Consider the following 16,756-nt stretch of genomic DNA (forward strand, 5'->3'; position numbering starts at 1 on the left):
AGCATGCACCACTTGTTCAAAAAGGTTAAAAGATAAAAACGGTTTTACCTTTACTAAAAGACGAAGATGATAAAAACAGGATTTTAAAACGCCATTGACTTGTTTGTCAAGTTTAAAATGGCTGTCTATAGTGACGCCAAGGCTGCTGACTTTGGGACGCACATCATTTTGCAATGGTCCCAAGTCAGTGAGGGCCGGACCAAAAACTGAAATTTTCGTTTTTCCCTCATTCATTATTAAAACATTCTGGGCTAACCAAGCCTTGACGTGGCATAGACAGTTGAGAAGGGGTGTCAGGGGGCCGTGGCCTTTTCAAATTGGCATATAAATTTGGCAGTCATCTGCATAAAAGTGTAATATATATAAATATAATGCCAAAGGAAATTTAAGAAGAACATGAGAACCTCCCACATTCTAAAATACATTATAAAAACGATTAGTATCAAAGACAAAAATAATATCATGAGTGTAATATTTTTATTTTTTTTCTTTCCTTATGCTACTGTTCTTTCAATACATTGTTAAATATTTGAATATGTTTACGAAAATAAGTGGACAAGTTTACTTTTGTTTTCAGAATAAGTAAATAGTATATAATAAAATAGTTGTACCGGGGGTGGGAGCTTGTGTACTTGTTTCTCTCGCGAGATCTGACAAGACTGCGCGCGAAGCAAACACGGCGAGGATAAAGCAAGATGGCGTCTGACGGTGAAGACGTTATTGCAGTGTTCTTAATCTGTGCGTCCATGTACACATATATGTCCTTTATGACACTCTTTTCATTAATAACTGTTTGTATATTAGTCTGAGCGCACCTTGATGCTAGCTTAGCTTGCTAGTTAGCTTAGCTTGTTAGCTGCTAACAAAGAAGTGATGAAAAGACATCGCTAAGCAGAGATCAAGTGTGAGTGTAAAGTGTTGTGATTGTGTGAAAATGTGCGAAAGAACCATAGCAGAGTACGAGGAGGAACTTTGTCCAACAAAAGAGGAGAAGGAGCGACAACATCAAGTTGTGTTACACACAACAGGTTTGTTTACTTCTTTACTAACTTTATATTTATTATTAACACTATTCTTCAATAGATTGTCTATAGGAAGATTAATTGGATGATGCACTGATTGTTTTATGTTGTTCATAAAAACCAGACAATATTTATGAGAGGTTGATGTTCCTCTCAGCGTGTAACAATGTGTATCAACATGTTTACACAAAAGTCACACAGTCACCGGGGGAATATTCCAGAGAGCAGGTTAAGTGCAAACTCCTCGAGAGTTTTACCTCCAAATACAGAGAGGTAAGACAAAGTCAGAGTTAGTTACCTTGGTAACTGACGCTGTAAACCTAGCCTGCTAGCTGGCAGGTTTGACAAGTTATTTATGTGTGTAAAAGCTATACTGACCTGTTATTTCCTTCATATTAGTGCAGCCATTAACCTACTACAAAACCTACTACAACACCTACTCAGTGGTCTAGTGGTTAGAGTGTCCGCCCTGAGATGGGTAGGTTGTGACTTCAAACCCGACTGAGTCCTACCAAAGACTATAAAATGGGACCCGTTACCTCCCTTCTTGGCACTCAGCATCAAGGGTTGGAATTGGGGGTTAAATCACCATAAAAATGATTCCCGGGCGCGGCAACCGCTGCTGCTCACTGCTCCCCTCACCTCCCAGGGGGTGATCAAGGGTGATGGTCAAATGCAGAGAATAATCTGGCCACACCTAGTGTGTGTGTGACAATCATTGGTACTTTAACTTTTTAATGTGGCAGTGATTGTAGAAAAAACAAAGCCTGATCTAAAGATGACATTTTGATCTCATACCATCTCAAACCAATTGGCCGTTCATTATTAAGTGAAATGTCTTAAAGTCACTTAAATTTGTCTTTAACCAAGCAATATATGTTTTATCCAGTTACTCGATTAATCGTAAACATTTCCAGTAGAACAGTTGATTAATAACATTTTCAATAGCCACAGCCCTATATTTCATGTACAATTTAATATTTAGCATGTAGGAGTTAAAATGTGTTTTGTTTGTGTCCTGTAGACATCCATCAGCTGATTGGACACCAAGAAGAATGTCTCCCTCATCTGCAGGGGGACAGTTTCACTTTAGAGGATCCGCAGCCCTCACATTTTAAAGGTGTCAAGGAGTATCCACAGCCCCCCTATTTTAAAGAGGAAGAGGAGGGAGAGTGTGTTGCGGGGCAGGAGGAGGATGATGTCATGACTGTTGTCTCTGTGAAGACTGAAGAGCATGAAGACAAAGCACGTGAGTCCTCACAGCTTCATCACAGTCCAAGTAAGCACAACATCCACATATCATCTAATACAATGTTTGTGACACATGTTCATCCGGGGGCCACATTTATGACTAAAGATGGAGATATACATGCTTTTTAACACCACCATTTAAATATGAATGCTCATCAATCATCAACAGTGTAATTGCTGGGGTGTAACCATGTGACCTAGAGGCTGTCCTCCTTACCTCACGTGGTCAAATGAAGGCAAATATTCAATATGGCTACTGTTTATTTACCTTTAGCAGCACACATGTCAGCATATTTCAAAGGTTTAGTGGTGAAGATTAGGGATGTATACCAAGTACCATTTTTTTTAGTACTGGTTCCTAATTATGTCGTCCATGAGGACCGTGAAGATTCTGGACTAATGACACAACTATTTGTATTTTTAATTCCAGCTGACTGACGTAACTATGACACGTTGTCACATTGAGTTCAGCTGCCGCTGCTACACATTAAAATGAGCTTTGAATAATGACAAATAAGGAAGCAACAACACGCACAAGTGTGATGTGTGTGTTATTGACAAGAAGATGACATAACTGCATTTCACCTTGCACTGCACACATAGTTGACTTCTTTAAAGGCATAAAATTAAAGGCCTACTGAAATGAGATTTTCTTATTTAAACGGGGATAGTAGGTCCATTCTATGTGTCATACTTGATCATTTCGTGATATTGCTATATTTTTGCTGAAAGGATTTAGTAGAGAACATCGACGATAAAGTTCGCAACTTTTGGTCGCTGATAAAAAAAGCCTTGCCTGTACCGGAAGTAGCGTGACGTCACAGGTTGTGGAGCTCCTCACATCTGCACATTGTTGACAATCATGGCCACCAGCAGCGAGAGCGATTCGGACCGAGAAAGCGACGATTTCCCCATTAATTTGAGCGAGGATGAAAGATTTGTGGATGAGGAAAGTGAGAGTAAAGGAATAGAAGGCAGTGGGAGCGATTCAGATAGGGAAGATGCTGTGAGAGGCGGGTGGGATCTGATATTCAGCTGGGAATGACTACAACAGTAAATAAACACAAGACATATATATACTCTATTAGCCACAACACAACCAGGCTTATATTTAATATGCCACAAATTAATCCCGCATAACAAACACCTAGGTGTTTGTTATGCTAGCTCCTAGCTCCCCCCTCCTGTCCATATAACCCGACAATACAAATCAAACACCTGCACAACACACTCAATCCCACAGCCCAAAGTACTGTTCACCTCCCCAAAGTTCATACAGCACATATATTTAAGTTACGTACGTGACATGCACATGTACGTGACATGCACATGTACGTGACATGTATGTGACATGCTAGCTCCTAGCTCCCCCCTCGCGTCCATATAACCCGCCAATACAACTCAAACACCTGCACAACACACTCAATCCCACAGCCCAAAGTACCGTTCACCTCCCCAAAGTTCATACAGCACATATATTTAAGTTACGTACGTGACATGCACATGTACGTGACATGCACATGTACGTGACATGCACATGTACGTGACATGTACGTGACATGCTAGCTCCTAGCTCCCCCCTCCCATTCATATAACCCGCCAATACAACTCAAACACCTGCACAACACACTCAATCCCACAGCCCAAAGTACTGTTCACCTCCCCAAAGTTCATACAGCACATACCGTAATTTCCGGACTATAAGCCGCTACTTTTTCCCCTCGTTCTGGTCCCTGCGGCTTATACAAGGGTGCGGCTTATTTACGGCCTGTTCTTCTCCGACACCGACGAAGAGGATTTCTGTGGTTTTAGTACGCAGGAGGAAGACGATGACACAATGATTAAAGACTGACTTTTCATATACCGGTAGGCTGGTAATTTTGATAACGTACATGCGAGCACTTTGTATTACTTTGCAGCGTTGTATTATTTGTACTCTGCACGAATGCTGTTCGCCATGTCAAAGATGTGAAAGTTTGATTGAATGATTGAAAGATTTATTGTTAATAAATGGGACGCTTTGCGTTCCCAAACAGTCATCTCTGTCCCGACAATCCCCTCCGTGGTAGCAGGAACCCCTATATACTACGGTAATTACACATCAAAACCCTGCGGCTTATAGTCGGGTGCGGCTTATATATGGAGCAATCTGTATTTTCCCCTAAATTTAGCTGGTGCGGCTTATAGTCAGGTGCGGCTTATAGTCCGGAAATTACGGTATATTTAAGTTACGTACGTGACATGCACATGTACGTGACATGCACATGTACGTGACATGTATGTGACATGCTAGCTCCTAGCTCCCCCCTCCCATCCATATAACCCGCCAATACAACTCAAACACCTGCACAACACACTCAATCCCACAGCCCAAAGTACCGTTCACCTCCCCAAAGTTCATACAGCACATATATTTACCCAAAGTTACGTACATGACATGCACGTACGGGCAAGCGATCAAATGTTTGGAAGCGCAGCTGCGTACTCACGGTACAGCGTCAGCGTATCCAACTAAAAGTCCTCCTGGTAAGAGTCTCTGTAGTCCCAGTTCTCCACAGGCCAATGGTAAAGCTTGACTGTCATCTTTCGGGAATGTAAACAATGAAACATCGGCTGTGTTTGTGTTGCTGCATTCCCTCGCAAAATACACCGCTTCCCACCGACAGCTTTCTTCTTTGCTTGCTCAGCTTCTTTCTCCTTTGTTCAATGATCAAATTGAAACAGATTCACCAACACAGATGTCCACAATCATCTGCGATGAAAACAGACGACTTAATAGCTGGCGGCTATAGTGTCGCAAAATGTCCTCTACAATCTGTGACGTCACGCGCAGCGTCGTCATACCAAGACGTTTTCAGCAGGATATTTTGCGGGAAATTTAAAATGTCACTTTAGTAAACTAACCCGGCCGTATTGGCATGTGTTGCAATGTTAAGATGTCATCATTGATATATAAACTATCAGACTGCGTGGTCGCTAGTAGTGGCTTTCGGTAGGCCTTTAAGACTTGAAATAAACAGCTGTTGATAAAAGACTTCCCTGCTCTGAGATGTTACAGAACATCATGTTGGAGGTGTTCAACCTCTTGTGCTAATAAGAATGCTATTTAAAATACCTTTTTTACACTTTTTTATTTCCACAAATGACATGTAGTACCGATAAGAGTACCCATAAATACTGGTATCGATAAGGAGTATCGATTAGGGTATCGTATCGAGAAATTCTTAACGATTTACATCCCTAATGAAGATACAAGCCAGATATCTTAAAAAAAATATATTCAACGTTTATTTGGATTTAGTTACTTCTCTGCTGTCCAGCAATGTCTCAATCAATCTAGTTTATTAGTACTAATTAGCAAAGTCTTCTTGTCTTTCTAAAGTCTTTCTTTTGACAGCCCCCTTGTGGTAAAGTTGTCCGAGTGCAAACTGAGGCAGTATTTGTGACTGATAAAACTTTCGGCTAATCAAAATTTAAGAAATTGTACCGGAAAGTTCATTACTTTGAAGACAGGCAATAAAAACACAATCAGAATCAGAAATACTGTAATAATCCCAGAGGGAAAATTAAGATTTTCCGCACAATCCCATTCAAGAGCAGACAAACATTACAGGGAGACAGAACAGGATCGCTGACGGGTCTGCCAACTTCCGGCGCCCCTTACAAAAAAGGTGAGAAACAGGTAAATGAGGGGGAGGGGGAGGAGGGCTGAGAAAAAAAATTCAGTCTCAGCCTGGGCCCCTGGAAAGGGGGTCCAGACTGTGGCCAAAGAGAAAAACAAACTCATAGCCATAGCACACATAAACATGAGTGTAAGAGGGAAACATCAAAGAACACAAAGGACATTAAAGACATTAAAAGAACAGTCACTTCTACACACAGCCACAAAAGTAAAACAACAACAACAACAAAAACATATACACTGTGGTGACCTCTGCGGTGTTCCACGCCATCGTCTGCTGGGGTGGGGGGAGCATGGCCAGAGACAGGAGCAGACCCAACAAAGCAACCAAGAGAGCCGACTCCACCCTCAGCCGCCCACCAACTCTCGGCCAGTGTCCAGTCTGCACGGATGAGCGAGGATACGTCCAAGGAGACCGTGGTGTCCGATACCTGCTCATTCAGCCAAGACACTGTGAAGCTTGTCTGTCCCGGCTCTCAGCACCAGCTCCAGTCCTGTCTCTTCATCCGCATCTCCTCCAGTCTCTCTAAACTCTGCAGTCCTGTCTCTTCATCCACATCTCCTCCAGTCTCTAAAACTCTGCAGTCCTGTCTCTTCATCCACATCTCCTCCTGTCTCTCTAAACTCTGCAGTCCTGTCTCTTCATCCACATCTCCTCCTGTCTCTCTAAACTCTGCAGTCCTGTCTCTTCATCCACATCTCCTCCTGTCTCTCTAAACTCTGCAGTCCTGTCTCTTCATCCACATCTCCTCCAGTCTCTCTAAACTCTGCAGTCCTGTCTCTTCATCCACATCTCCTCCAGTCTCTCCAAACTCTGCAGTCCTGTCTCTTCATCCACATCTCCTCCTGTCTCTCTAAACTCTGCAGTCCTGTCTCTTCATCCACATCTCATCCTGTCTCTCTAAACTCTGCAGTCCTGTCTCTTCATCCACATCTCCTCCAGTCTCTCTAAACTCTGCAGTCCTGTCTCTTCATCCACATCTCCTCCAGTCTCTCCAATCTCTGCAGTCCTGTCTCTTCATCCACATCTCCTCCTGTCTCTCTAAACTCTGCAGTCCTGTCTCTTCATCCACATCTCCTCCTGTCTCTCTAAACTCTGCAGTCCTGTCTCTTCATCCACATCTCCTCCTGTCTCTCTAAACTCTGCAGTCCTGTCTCTTCATCCACATCTCCTCCAGTCTCTCTAAACTCTGCAGTCCTGTCTCTTTATCCACATCTCCTCCAGTCTCTCCAAACTCTGCAGTCCTGTCTCTTCATCCACATCTCCTCCAGTCTCTCTAAACTCTGCAGTCCTGTCTCTTCATCCACATCTCCTCCTGTCTCTCTAAACTCTGCAGTCCCGTCTCTTCATCCACATCTCCTCCAGTCTCTCCAATCTCTGCAGTCCTGTCTCTTCATCCACATCTCCTCCTGTCTCTCTAAACTCTGCAGTCCTGTCTCTTCATCCACATCTCCTCCTGTCTCTCTAAACTCTGCAGTCCTGTCTCTTCATCCACATCTCCTCCAGTCTCTCTAAACTCTGCAGTCCTGTCTCTTCATCCACATCTCCTCCTGTCTCTCTAAACTCTGCAGTCCTGTCTCTTCATCCACATCTCCTCCAGTCTCTCCAAACGGACTCTGGTGTGGCAGAGACCCAGAAGCTGGTCTCCATGGCCAAAAGGCTCCCGGGAGGCAGATCCAGAAGTCCACAAAAAAAGCACAGCACAAGTCACCAAAGTGCCACCCCTTGTCACACAGTCCCAAAGGGTCCCCAACCATAAGGCAAAAAAACCCCCACATGAAAACCAGAGGGAAACATCCGGAACACAAAAGGATGACACAAGAGCACAGAGCTCCTGCCACCAGCAGCCACTACAGCGGCGCCATCTTGGGGAGAAAAAAAAAACGGGGACAGAAATGTGACCCGGTTATCTTCTCCAAGTCACGACACTGACATTGTCTTTGTGACAGCATGCTTGCTCCCGCTGACGTGCCGGTCCTCAAGTGACGGCGTGATAAGAGCGCACCGTCACAATAAACAAAACAAAACACCGGCGGAAAGCGATAATCGATTAAAAAAACAAACAAGCAAACTGGAGTTTTGACCCGGAGAAGGCAGGTGGGTTACAAAAACAAAAACTCTGCATCCCAGGGACGCGCGGACTTACAGAAATGCACGTCCTTTTTGATTTCAATGCGTAAAAAGACATAAAAAGTGTGTTAACGCCAACACTGGTTATTCATGTGATTATCACACAGCAGTCATTTCCATTAGACAATATTCAAATATAGGTGGTAGTGTTGTAGCCATACCAATATTTTGGTACCACTACTAAAATTATGTTGGTACTTTTCTAAATAAAGGGGACCACAAAAATGGCATTATTGGCTTTATTTGAACAAAAAAACTTAGGGTACATGAAACATATGTTTATTATTGTAATTTAGTCCTTAAATAAAATAGTGAACATACTAGACAACTTGTCTTTTAGTAGGAAGTAAACAAATAAAGACTCCTAATTAGTCTGCTGACGTATGCAGTAACATATTGTGTCATTTATACACCTATTATTTTCTACACATTATTAAGGACAAGTGGTAGAAAATGGATTATTAAAGGCCTTCTGAAATTTTTTTAATTTAAACGGGAATAGCAGATCCATTCTGTGTCATACTTGATCATTTCGCGATATTGCCATATTTTGCTGAAAGGATTTAGTAGAGAACATCGACGATAAAGTTCGCAACTTTTGCTCGCTGATAAAAAAAAGCCTTGCCTGTAGCGGAAGTAGCGTGACGTCACAGGAGGTAATATTCCTCACAATTCCCCGTTGTTTACAATGGAGCGAGAGAGATTCGGAGCGACAAAGCGACGATTACCCCATTAATTTGAGCGAGGATGAAAGATTTGTGGATGAGGAACGTTAGAGTGATGGACTAGAATGCAGTGAAATACATATCTTTTTTCGCTCTGAGCGTAACTTAGGTACAAGCTGGCTCATTGGATTCCACACTCTCCTTTTTCTATTGTGGATCACGGATTTGTATTTTAAACCACCTGGGATACTATATCCTCTTGAAAATGAGAGTCCAGAACGCGAAATGGACATTCACAGTGACTTTTATCTCCACGACAATACATCGACGAAATGTAAATAAATCATGGCGTTTACTTTTTGATATTAATATAAAAGTCAAAGCAGTTTGGCTAATGAATATGAAGTCTAATAAACAAGTTTTGTTCTTCTCCAACAACGCCTCCTTGTAGTTCAGTGCAACACTTTGGCCAACAAAAATAAAGACTAGTGACACCTCTCACATCGAATACACAATCTTCACAGCCAGCGTTCAATTCAATGAGATGACAAAACATTTGAGCTAGTATTGATGTTAATTGAACACTGATACAGTTTGCAGTTAAATAAAGGAGAAGTGAACATCCCAGCAGAGAAGGCGTGAAACAGTACTTGCAACGCGGTGCCTCCCGGTTTAAAGGCCTACTGAAAGCCACTACTAGCGACCACGCAGTCTGATAGTTTATATATCAATGATGAAATCTTAACATTGCAACACATGCCAATACGGCCGGGTTAACTTATAAAGTGACATTTTAAATTTCCTGCTAAACTTCCGGTTGAAAACGTCTATGTATGATGACGTATGCGCGTGACGTAGCCAGTTTAACAGAGGTATGGCTTCCCCATTGAAGCCAATACGAAATAGCTCTGTTTTCATCTCATTATTCCACAGTATTCTGGACATCTGTGTTGGTGAAGCTGTTGCAATTTGTTCATTGCATTATGGAGAAAGAAGCTGAGCAAGCAAAGAAGAAAGTCGTCGGTGCGAAGCGGAGTATTTTGCGAGGGAAGTCAGCAACACAACACAGCCGGTGTTTCATTGTTTACATTCCGGAAAGATGCAGTCAAGATCGAAGACCTCGGACAACCGAGACTATAACCAGGAGGACTTTGATTTGGATACACAGACGTGGTACCGTGAGTACGTAGCTGCGCTTCCAAACATTTGATCGCTTGCTATAACTAGCTCGAGCTAGTAGCTAGGAGCTTGGAGCTAGCATAACAAACACCTAGGTGTTTGTTATGCAGGATTAATTTGTGGCATATTAAATATAAGCCTGGTTGTGTTGTGGCTAATGGAGTATATATATACCAAAGACTATAAAAATGGGACCCATAACCTCCCTGCTTGGCACTCAGCAACACGGGTTGGAGTTGGGGGTTAAGTCACCAAAATGATTCCCGGGCGCGGCGCCGCTGCTGCCCACTGCTCCCCAAGGGGATGGGTCAAATGCAGAGGACAAATTTCACCACATCTAGTGTGTGTGTGACAATCATTGGTATCTTTAATCTTTAATCTTAATATGTCTTGTGTTTATTTACTGTTGTAGTCATTCCCAGCTGAATATCAGGTCCCACCCGCGCGCTTCCAAACATTTGATCGCTTGCCCGTACGTGTGTGTCACGTACGTAACTTTGGTTAAATATATAAGATTTATGAACCTTGGGTTAGGTGAACGGTCCTTTGGGCTGAGTGAGTGTGTGTGTTGTGCAGGTGTTTGAATTGTATTGGCGGGTTATATATACAGGATCCCGTCCATATAACCCGCTCGAGCTATAACTAGCTCGAGCTAGGAGCTAGGAGCTAGCATAACAAACACCTAGGTGTTTTTATGCGGGATTAATTTGTGGCATATTAAATATAAGCCTGGTTGTGTTGTGGCTAATAGAGTATATATATGTCTTGTGTTTATTTACTGTTGTAGTCATTCCCAGCTGAATATCAGGTCACTCTCACAGCATCTTCCCTATCTGAATCGCTTCCACTCCCCACTAGTCCTTCACTTGCATTTTCCTCATCCATAAATCTTTCATCCTCGCTCAAATTAATGGGGAAATTGTCGCTTTCTCGGTCCGAATCTCTCTCACTTCATGCGGCCATCATTGTAAACAATAGGGAACTTTGCGTATATGTTCAACTGACTACGTCACGCTACTTCCGGTAGGGGCAAGCCTTTTTTTTATCAGATACCAAAAGTTGCAATCTTTATCGTCGTTGTTCTGAACTAAATCCTTTCAACAAAAATATGGCAATATCGCGAAATGATCAAGTATGACACATAGAATAGATCTGCTATCCCCGTTTAAATTTAAAAAAAAAATTTCAGTAGGCCTTTAAAGAGTCACCTTTTATTGTTAGTTTTGAAGGCCAAATACCTCCATATTGTACTTCACACCTTCATTATTAACCAGTAGAATTGTAGTTCTTTGCCTTTCTTCCTCTTCAAGATGTTATTGCTTGTGTGCACTTTGTGTGTGCACCTCGACCCTGTAGTCACTCAGATGGAAGAGCGGAAGCAGTACTTTTCAAAGGTGGTATTGTACCGATGTCAATTGATTGTAATGTATATAATGTAATGTATCGTGGCCAAACAGCTCCATTTGTGTTTCATGTGACATCACATGGACGAAGATAAGACCTTCTGGAGGAAAGTTCTGTGGTCAGATGAAACAAAAATGGAGCTGTTTGGCCACAATACCCAGCAATATGTTTGGAGGAGAAAAAGTGAGGCCTTTTAATCCCAGGAACACCAAGCCTACCGTCAAGCATGGTGGTGGTCGTATTATGCTCTCTGCCTGTATTGCTGTCAATGGAACTGCTGCTTTAAATGGGACAATGAAAAAGGAGGATTAGCTCCAAATTATTCAGGACAAGCTAAAATCATCAGCCCAGAGGTTGGGTCTTGTTGGGTGTTCCAACAGGAACATTTGCTCACATTTTCAGTAGAGCCGTAATAAATTCATAAAAGAAGCAAACTTCATGAATGTTTTTAGTGACCATCAAGTATGTGCTCCAATCACTACATCACAACAATAAAAGAGCTGTAGAAATGATTGGAAACTCAAGACAGCCATGACATGATGTTCTTTACAAGTGTATATGTATATATATCCATCCATCCATCCATTTTCTACCCTTTCGGAGTGGCGGGGGGTGCTGGAGCCTATCTCAGCTACAATCAGGTGGAAGGCGGGGTATGTCTCTCTCTCTCTCTCTCTCTCTCTCTCTCTCTCTCTCTCTCTCTCTCTCTCTCTCTCTCTCTCTCTCTCTCTCTCTCTCTCTCTCTCTCTCTCTCTCTCTCTCTCTCTCTCTCTCTCTCTCTCTCTCTATATATATATATATATATATATATATATATATATATATATATATATATATATATATATACACTGTATATATATATATATATATATATATATACTATATATATATATATATATATATACACTGTATATATATATATATATATATATATATACTATATATATATATATATATATATATATATATATATATATATATATATATATATATATATACTTTATATTTAGGGGACCGCATGGCGAAGTTGGGCAAGTGGCCGTGCCAGCAATCTGAGGGTTACTGGTTCAATCCCCACCTTCTACCATCCTAGTCGCGTCCGTTGTGTCCTTGAGCAAGACACTTCACCCTTGCTCCTGATGGGCCTGGTTAGCGCCGTGCATGGCAGCTCCCGCCATCAGTGTGTGAATGTGTGTGTGTGAATGGGTGAATGTGGAAAATAGTGTCAAAGCGCTTTGAGTTCCTCAAAAAGGTAGAAAAGCGCTATACAAGTATGACCCATTTACCATTTACCATTTATGTATCTATGTTCACTTTAACAGTCCAGTTGTGATTGATTGAATGCCCTGATAATTACACTGGACATTCTTTTGTAATTGCCAAAAATATTTTTATTTTATAGATATTTTCAAAGCAGAATATTGTCCTTAGAGCCCTCTGGCACCTCATGGGGGACCCGTCAAATCTGTGCCTCTTAAGACCTCACTGTTGGCTTTGTACGCTCATGTTACTTCTCAACTAGTCAAAGTTGATGCTAATCCACCTGTTTCTTCTCCTTTTTACTGAATGTGAAAGCAAAAGTGAGTCCACAAATAACCGAATCGTAAAGCAGAATCAAAAATGAAATCTGAATTGGTCAAATCTTATCTATTTCCATCCCAGCATGTGTTTGTCTTCTTGTGTCCTGCAGACGTCTGTGAAAAATATGTTCCACCTGAGCAGCAGGAGGGGTCCTCTAGTATGGAGCAGGAGAGCTCACAGCACCTCCACGTGAAAGAAGAGGAGCCACAGCCCCCCCACTTCATAGAGGAAGACAAGAGACACCTCATCAGTGTGAAGAGTGAAGATGATGAGGTCAAAGGTGAGAGTGAGGAGAAGAGAAGCTCAACACAACACATGACAACAGAAGGTGATGGAGACCACTGTGGAGGATCACAAGCAGACAAGATGTTATGTCCACTATCAGATAGTGAGGACACAAGGTCACACTCTCCTGACACTGATGATGAACACTCTAAACATGATGCAACATGTCACACTGACAACACTCACTTCACGTGTTCCCACTGTGACAACACTTTTAATGACCGCAGTAATTTCAAAGTACACATGAGAACACACACCGGAGAAAAACCTTTTTCCTGTTCAATCTGCGGTAAAGCTTTTACTCAAAGGCCCAATTTCAAAGTACACATGAGAAGACACACTGGAGAAAAACCTTTTTCCTGCTCAGAATGTGGTAAAAGTTTTGTAGTAAATGAAAGTTTACAAGTTCACATGAGAACACACACTGGAGAAAAACCTTTTTCCTGCGCAGAATGTGGTAAAAGTTTTGTAGTAAATGAAAGTTTAAAAGTTCACATGAGAAGACACACTGGAGAAAAACCTTTTTCCTGTTCAGAATGTGGTAAAAGTTTTGTAGTAAATCAAAGTTTACAAGTTCACATGAGAACACACACTGGAGAAAAACCTTTTTCCTGCTCAGAATGTGGTAAAAGTTTTGTAGTAAATGAAAGTTTAAAAGTACACATGAGAACACACACTGGTGAAAAACCTTTTTCATGCTCAATGTGCGGTAAAGATTTTACTCAAAGGCCCCAATTAAAATCACACATGAGAAGGCACTCTGGTGAAAAACCATACTCCTGTTCAAGCTGCAACAAAAGCTTTGGTCACCTAAAGACTCTTAGAGCACACATGAGAAGACACCCAGCTGAGAAAGTGTTGAGTTGCAGTGTGTGTGGTGAAAGATTGTCTTCTAAGTACCAGTGGAAGAAACACAAGTGTGCTGGTGAGAACAGCAGCAGCAAATGAAGTTTTACATGTGTTCATACTTTTGCTTTTGAGTACACATAAATCCCTCTTAGTTCATATTTACTGGTTCACATCTGAAACATCTTCTGGACCACTTCTGGAAGCATATTATTATTTACTTTATACATCATTTGAGCAGTTGTCTTTTATACAATTTTAAAATGTGTGACTTTATGAATCATTTGTTGGGTCTCTATAATCCATTCTATTAATTGTTTTTATTACTCTCTTGTGTAATATAAATATTGTTGTGTGATTGTTTTATATGTATGTCCCCAGACCTTTATGCAATAAACCATGTATGCTTCAACTGAAGTTGGGTACAATAATTGTAGTTAATATTTGTAAGTATGTATTTTATTCTATTTAGTATTGCGCTCCTTTTTTTTTTTAGATTTTCTTTATATGATTTATATGTAGTGTCCAGCTTACTTCATCATCTATATTAACTCCTAAACATGTGATTACCTTTATTCCTTTAATTTCAATATTATCTATCATAATTTGTGTTTTACATTTTTACAATCTCCAAATATGATATATTTAGTTTTATTGAAGTTTAGTGACAGTTTATTGATGTGCAGCCATCTTTTTATGGTCAAGTTGTCTCTGGATAAAATAAGATGAGAGTTAAATCAAGCAGTAATGAAGGTGAAGAATGTAAGATTATTATATACATAATTATATATACTGTAGTTACACTCAGTAGTGACAATTAAAGACACTTTCATCCTGTTCATTTGAGCAAAGAAAAAGAGTAAAGTGTAATATTCTAAACAATAGAAGAATATTAATATCAGCAGTCAATATTCCAACATTGTGAAGCTGAGCTATGGTAAAAAACATATTCAGCTTTAAAGGCTTTATGAGAGTGATGCAATTATCACAATCAGAAATACTTTATTAATCCCAGAGGGGAAATTAAAATGTTCAGCGCTGTTATAAACATGTGAATATTCAGTGTAATAATATATGATATTAATACCATAATAAAGTGGTACGTTTGGGGATGTGTAATATTGTTGGTATGAACATCCTGAATGTTTTCATGCTGGAATAGTTTAAATTAGTAGAGAGTGGAAAAAATGAGGCAGTAATGATAATAATGGTTTGTTTTAAGCCTCTTTGTGAATAATTAAAGATAATTAAAATACCAAAATGGAGCTTACATCCTCAGTGAGCTGAACTCCAGCAGTAAAGATGAGATAAATAATGTGGAAAGGTCAGAAGTCAAATGTTTCTTCAGGTAATACATGGAGCCTCTGCTGCCACCCAGCGGCCGTTGGAAAGAATGCATACATTTTGTTTTGACCTCCTTAAAGCTGCTTTTTACTTCCTGTCCTGTTTGTGTCCAAGTCTGTAGTGTGACAACTGGGGGTATTGGGAGACAACTGGGGTAATGGGAGACAACTGGGGGTATTGGGAGACAACTGGGGGTAATGGGAGACAACTGGGGGTAATGGGAGACAACTGGGGGTAATGGGAGACAACTGGGGTAATGGGAGACAACTGGGGGTAATGGGAGACAACTGGGGGTATTGGGAGACAACTGGGGGTATGGGAGACAACTGGGGTAATGGGAGACAACTGGGGGTAATGGGAGACAACTGGGGGTAATGGGAGACAACTGGGGGTATGGGGGACAACTGGGGGTATGGGAGACAACTTGGGGTAATGGGAGACAACTGGGGGTATGGGGGACAACTGGGGGTATGGGAGACAACTGGGTTAATGGGAGACAACTGGGGGTAATGGGAGACAACTGGGGGTAATGGGAGACAACTGGGGGTAATGGGAGACAACTGGGGGTATTGGGAGACAACTGGGGGTAATGGGAGACAACTGGGGGTAATGGGAGACAACTGGGGGTAATGGGAGACAACTGGGGGTATGGGGACAACTGGGGTAATGGGAGACAACTGGGGGTAATGGGAGACAACTGGGGGTATTGGGAGACAACTGGGGGTATGGGAGACAACTGGGGTAATGGGAGACAACTGGGGGTAATGGGAGACAACTGGGGGTAATGGGAGACAACTGGGGGTATGGGGGACAACTGGGGGTATGGGAGACAACTTGGGGTAATGGGAGACAACTGGGGGTATGGGGGACAACTGGGGGTATGGGAGACAACTGGGTTAATGGGAGACAACTGGGGGTATGGGAGACAACTGGGGGTAATGGGAGGCAACTGGGGGTATGGGGGACAACTGGGGGTATGGGAGACAACTGGGGTAATGGGAGACAACTGGGGGTATGGGAGACAACTGGGGGTAATGGGAGACAACTGGGGGTATGGGGGACAACTGGGGGTATGGGAGACAACTGGGGTAATGGGAGACAACTGGGGGTATGGGAGACAACTGGGGGTAATGGGAGACAACTGGGGGTAATGGGAGACAACTGGGGTATGGGGGACAACTGGGGGTATGGGAGACAACTGGGGTAATGGGAGACAACTGGGGGTATGGGAGACAACTGGGGTAATGGGAGACAACTGGGGGTAATGGGAGACAACTGGGGGTAATGGGAGACAACTGGGGGTATGGGGGACAACTGGGGTAATGGGAGACAACTGGGGGTAATGGGAGACAACTGGGGGTATTGG

At 42.0% G+C, this 16,756-nt stretch overlaps 1 protein-coding gene across 2 annotated transcripts; it reads left to right on the forward strand.

Annotated features, from left to right (window-relative positions):
* The first annotated feature begins 646 nt into the window (after window positions 1-646).
* Window positions 647-14,440, forward strand: LOC133645091 (gastrula zinc finger protein XlCGF57.1-like). 2 transcript variants are annotated; one of them, XM_062039881.1, is made up of 3 exons: window positions 647-1,028; window positions 2,047-2,301; window positions 13,025-14,440. In XM_062039881.1, exons 1-3 carry the CDS (start codon window positions 935-937, stop codon window positions 14,146-14,148), a joined length of 1,473 nt encoding a protein of 490 aa, XP_061895865.1. In that variant the 5' UTR covers window positions 647-934; the 3' UTR covers window positions 14,149-14,440. The 2 variants fall into 2 exon arrangements, with proteins under 2 accessions (XP_061895865.1, XP_061895866.1); XM_062039882.1 differs by having other exon boundaries at window positions 2,047-2,271.
* The last annotated feature ends 2,316 nt before the right edge of the window (window positions 14,441-16,756 follow it).

The sequence above is a fragment of the Entelurus aequoreus genome, linkage group LG28, assembly GCF_033978785.1.
Source record: "Entelurus aequoreus isolate RoL-2023_Sb linkage group LG28, RoL_Eaeq_v1.1, whole genome shotgun sequence".
Taxonomy (NCBI): Eukaryota; Metazoa; Chordata; class Actinopteri; order Syngnathiformes; family Syngnathidae; genus Entelurus; species Entelurus aequoreus.

Excerpts from the sequence above, each read along its gene's own strand:
- LOC133645091 (XM_062039881.1), top strand. The coding sequence starts at position 935 with ATGTGCGAAAGAACCATAGCAGAGTACGAGGAGGAACTTTGTCCAACA. Across the intron at positions 1,029-2,046 it reads AGTTGTGTTACACACAACAG|ACATCCATCAGCTGATTGGA; the intron begins GTTTGTTTACTT and ends TGTGTCCTGTAG. Across the intron at positions 2,302-13,024 it reads ACAGCTTCATCACAGTCCAA|ACGTCTGTGAAAAATATGTT; the intron begins GTAAGCACAACA and ends TGTGTCCTGCAG.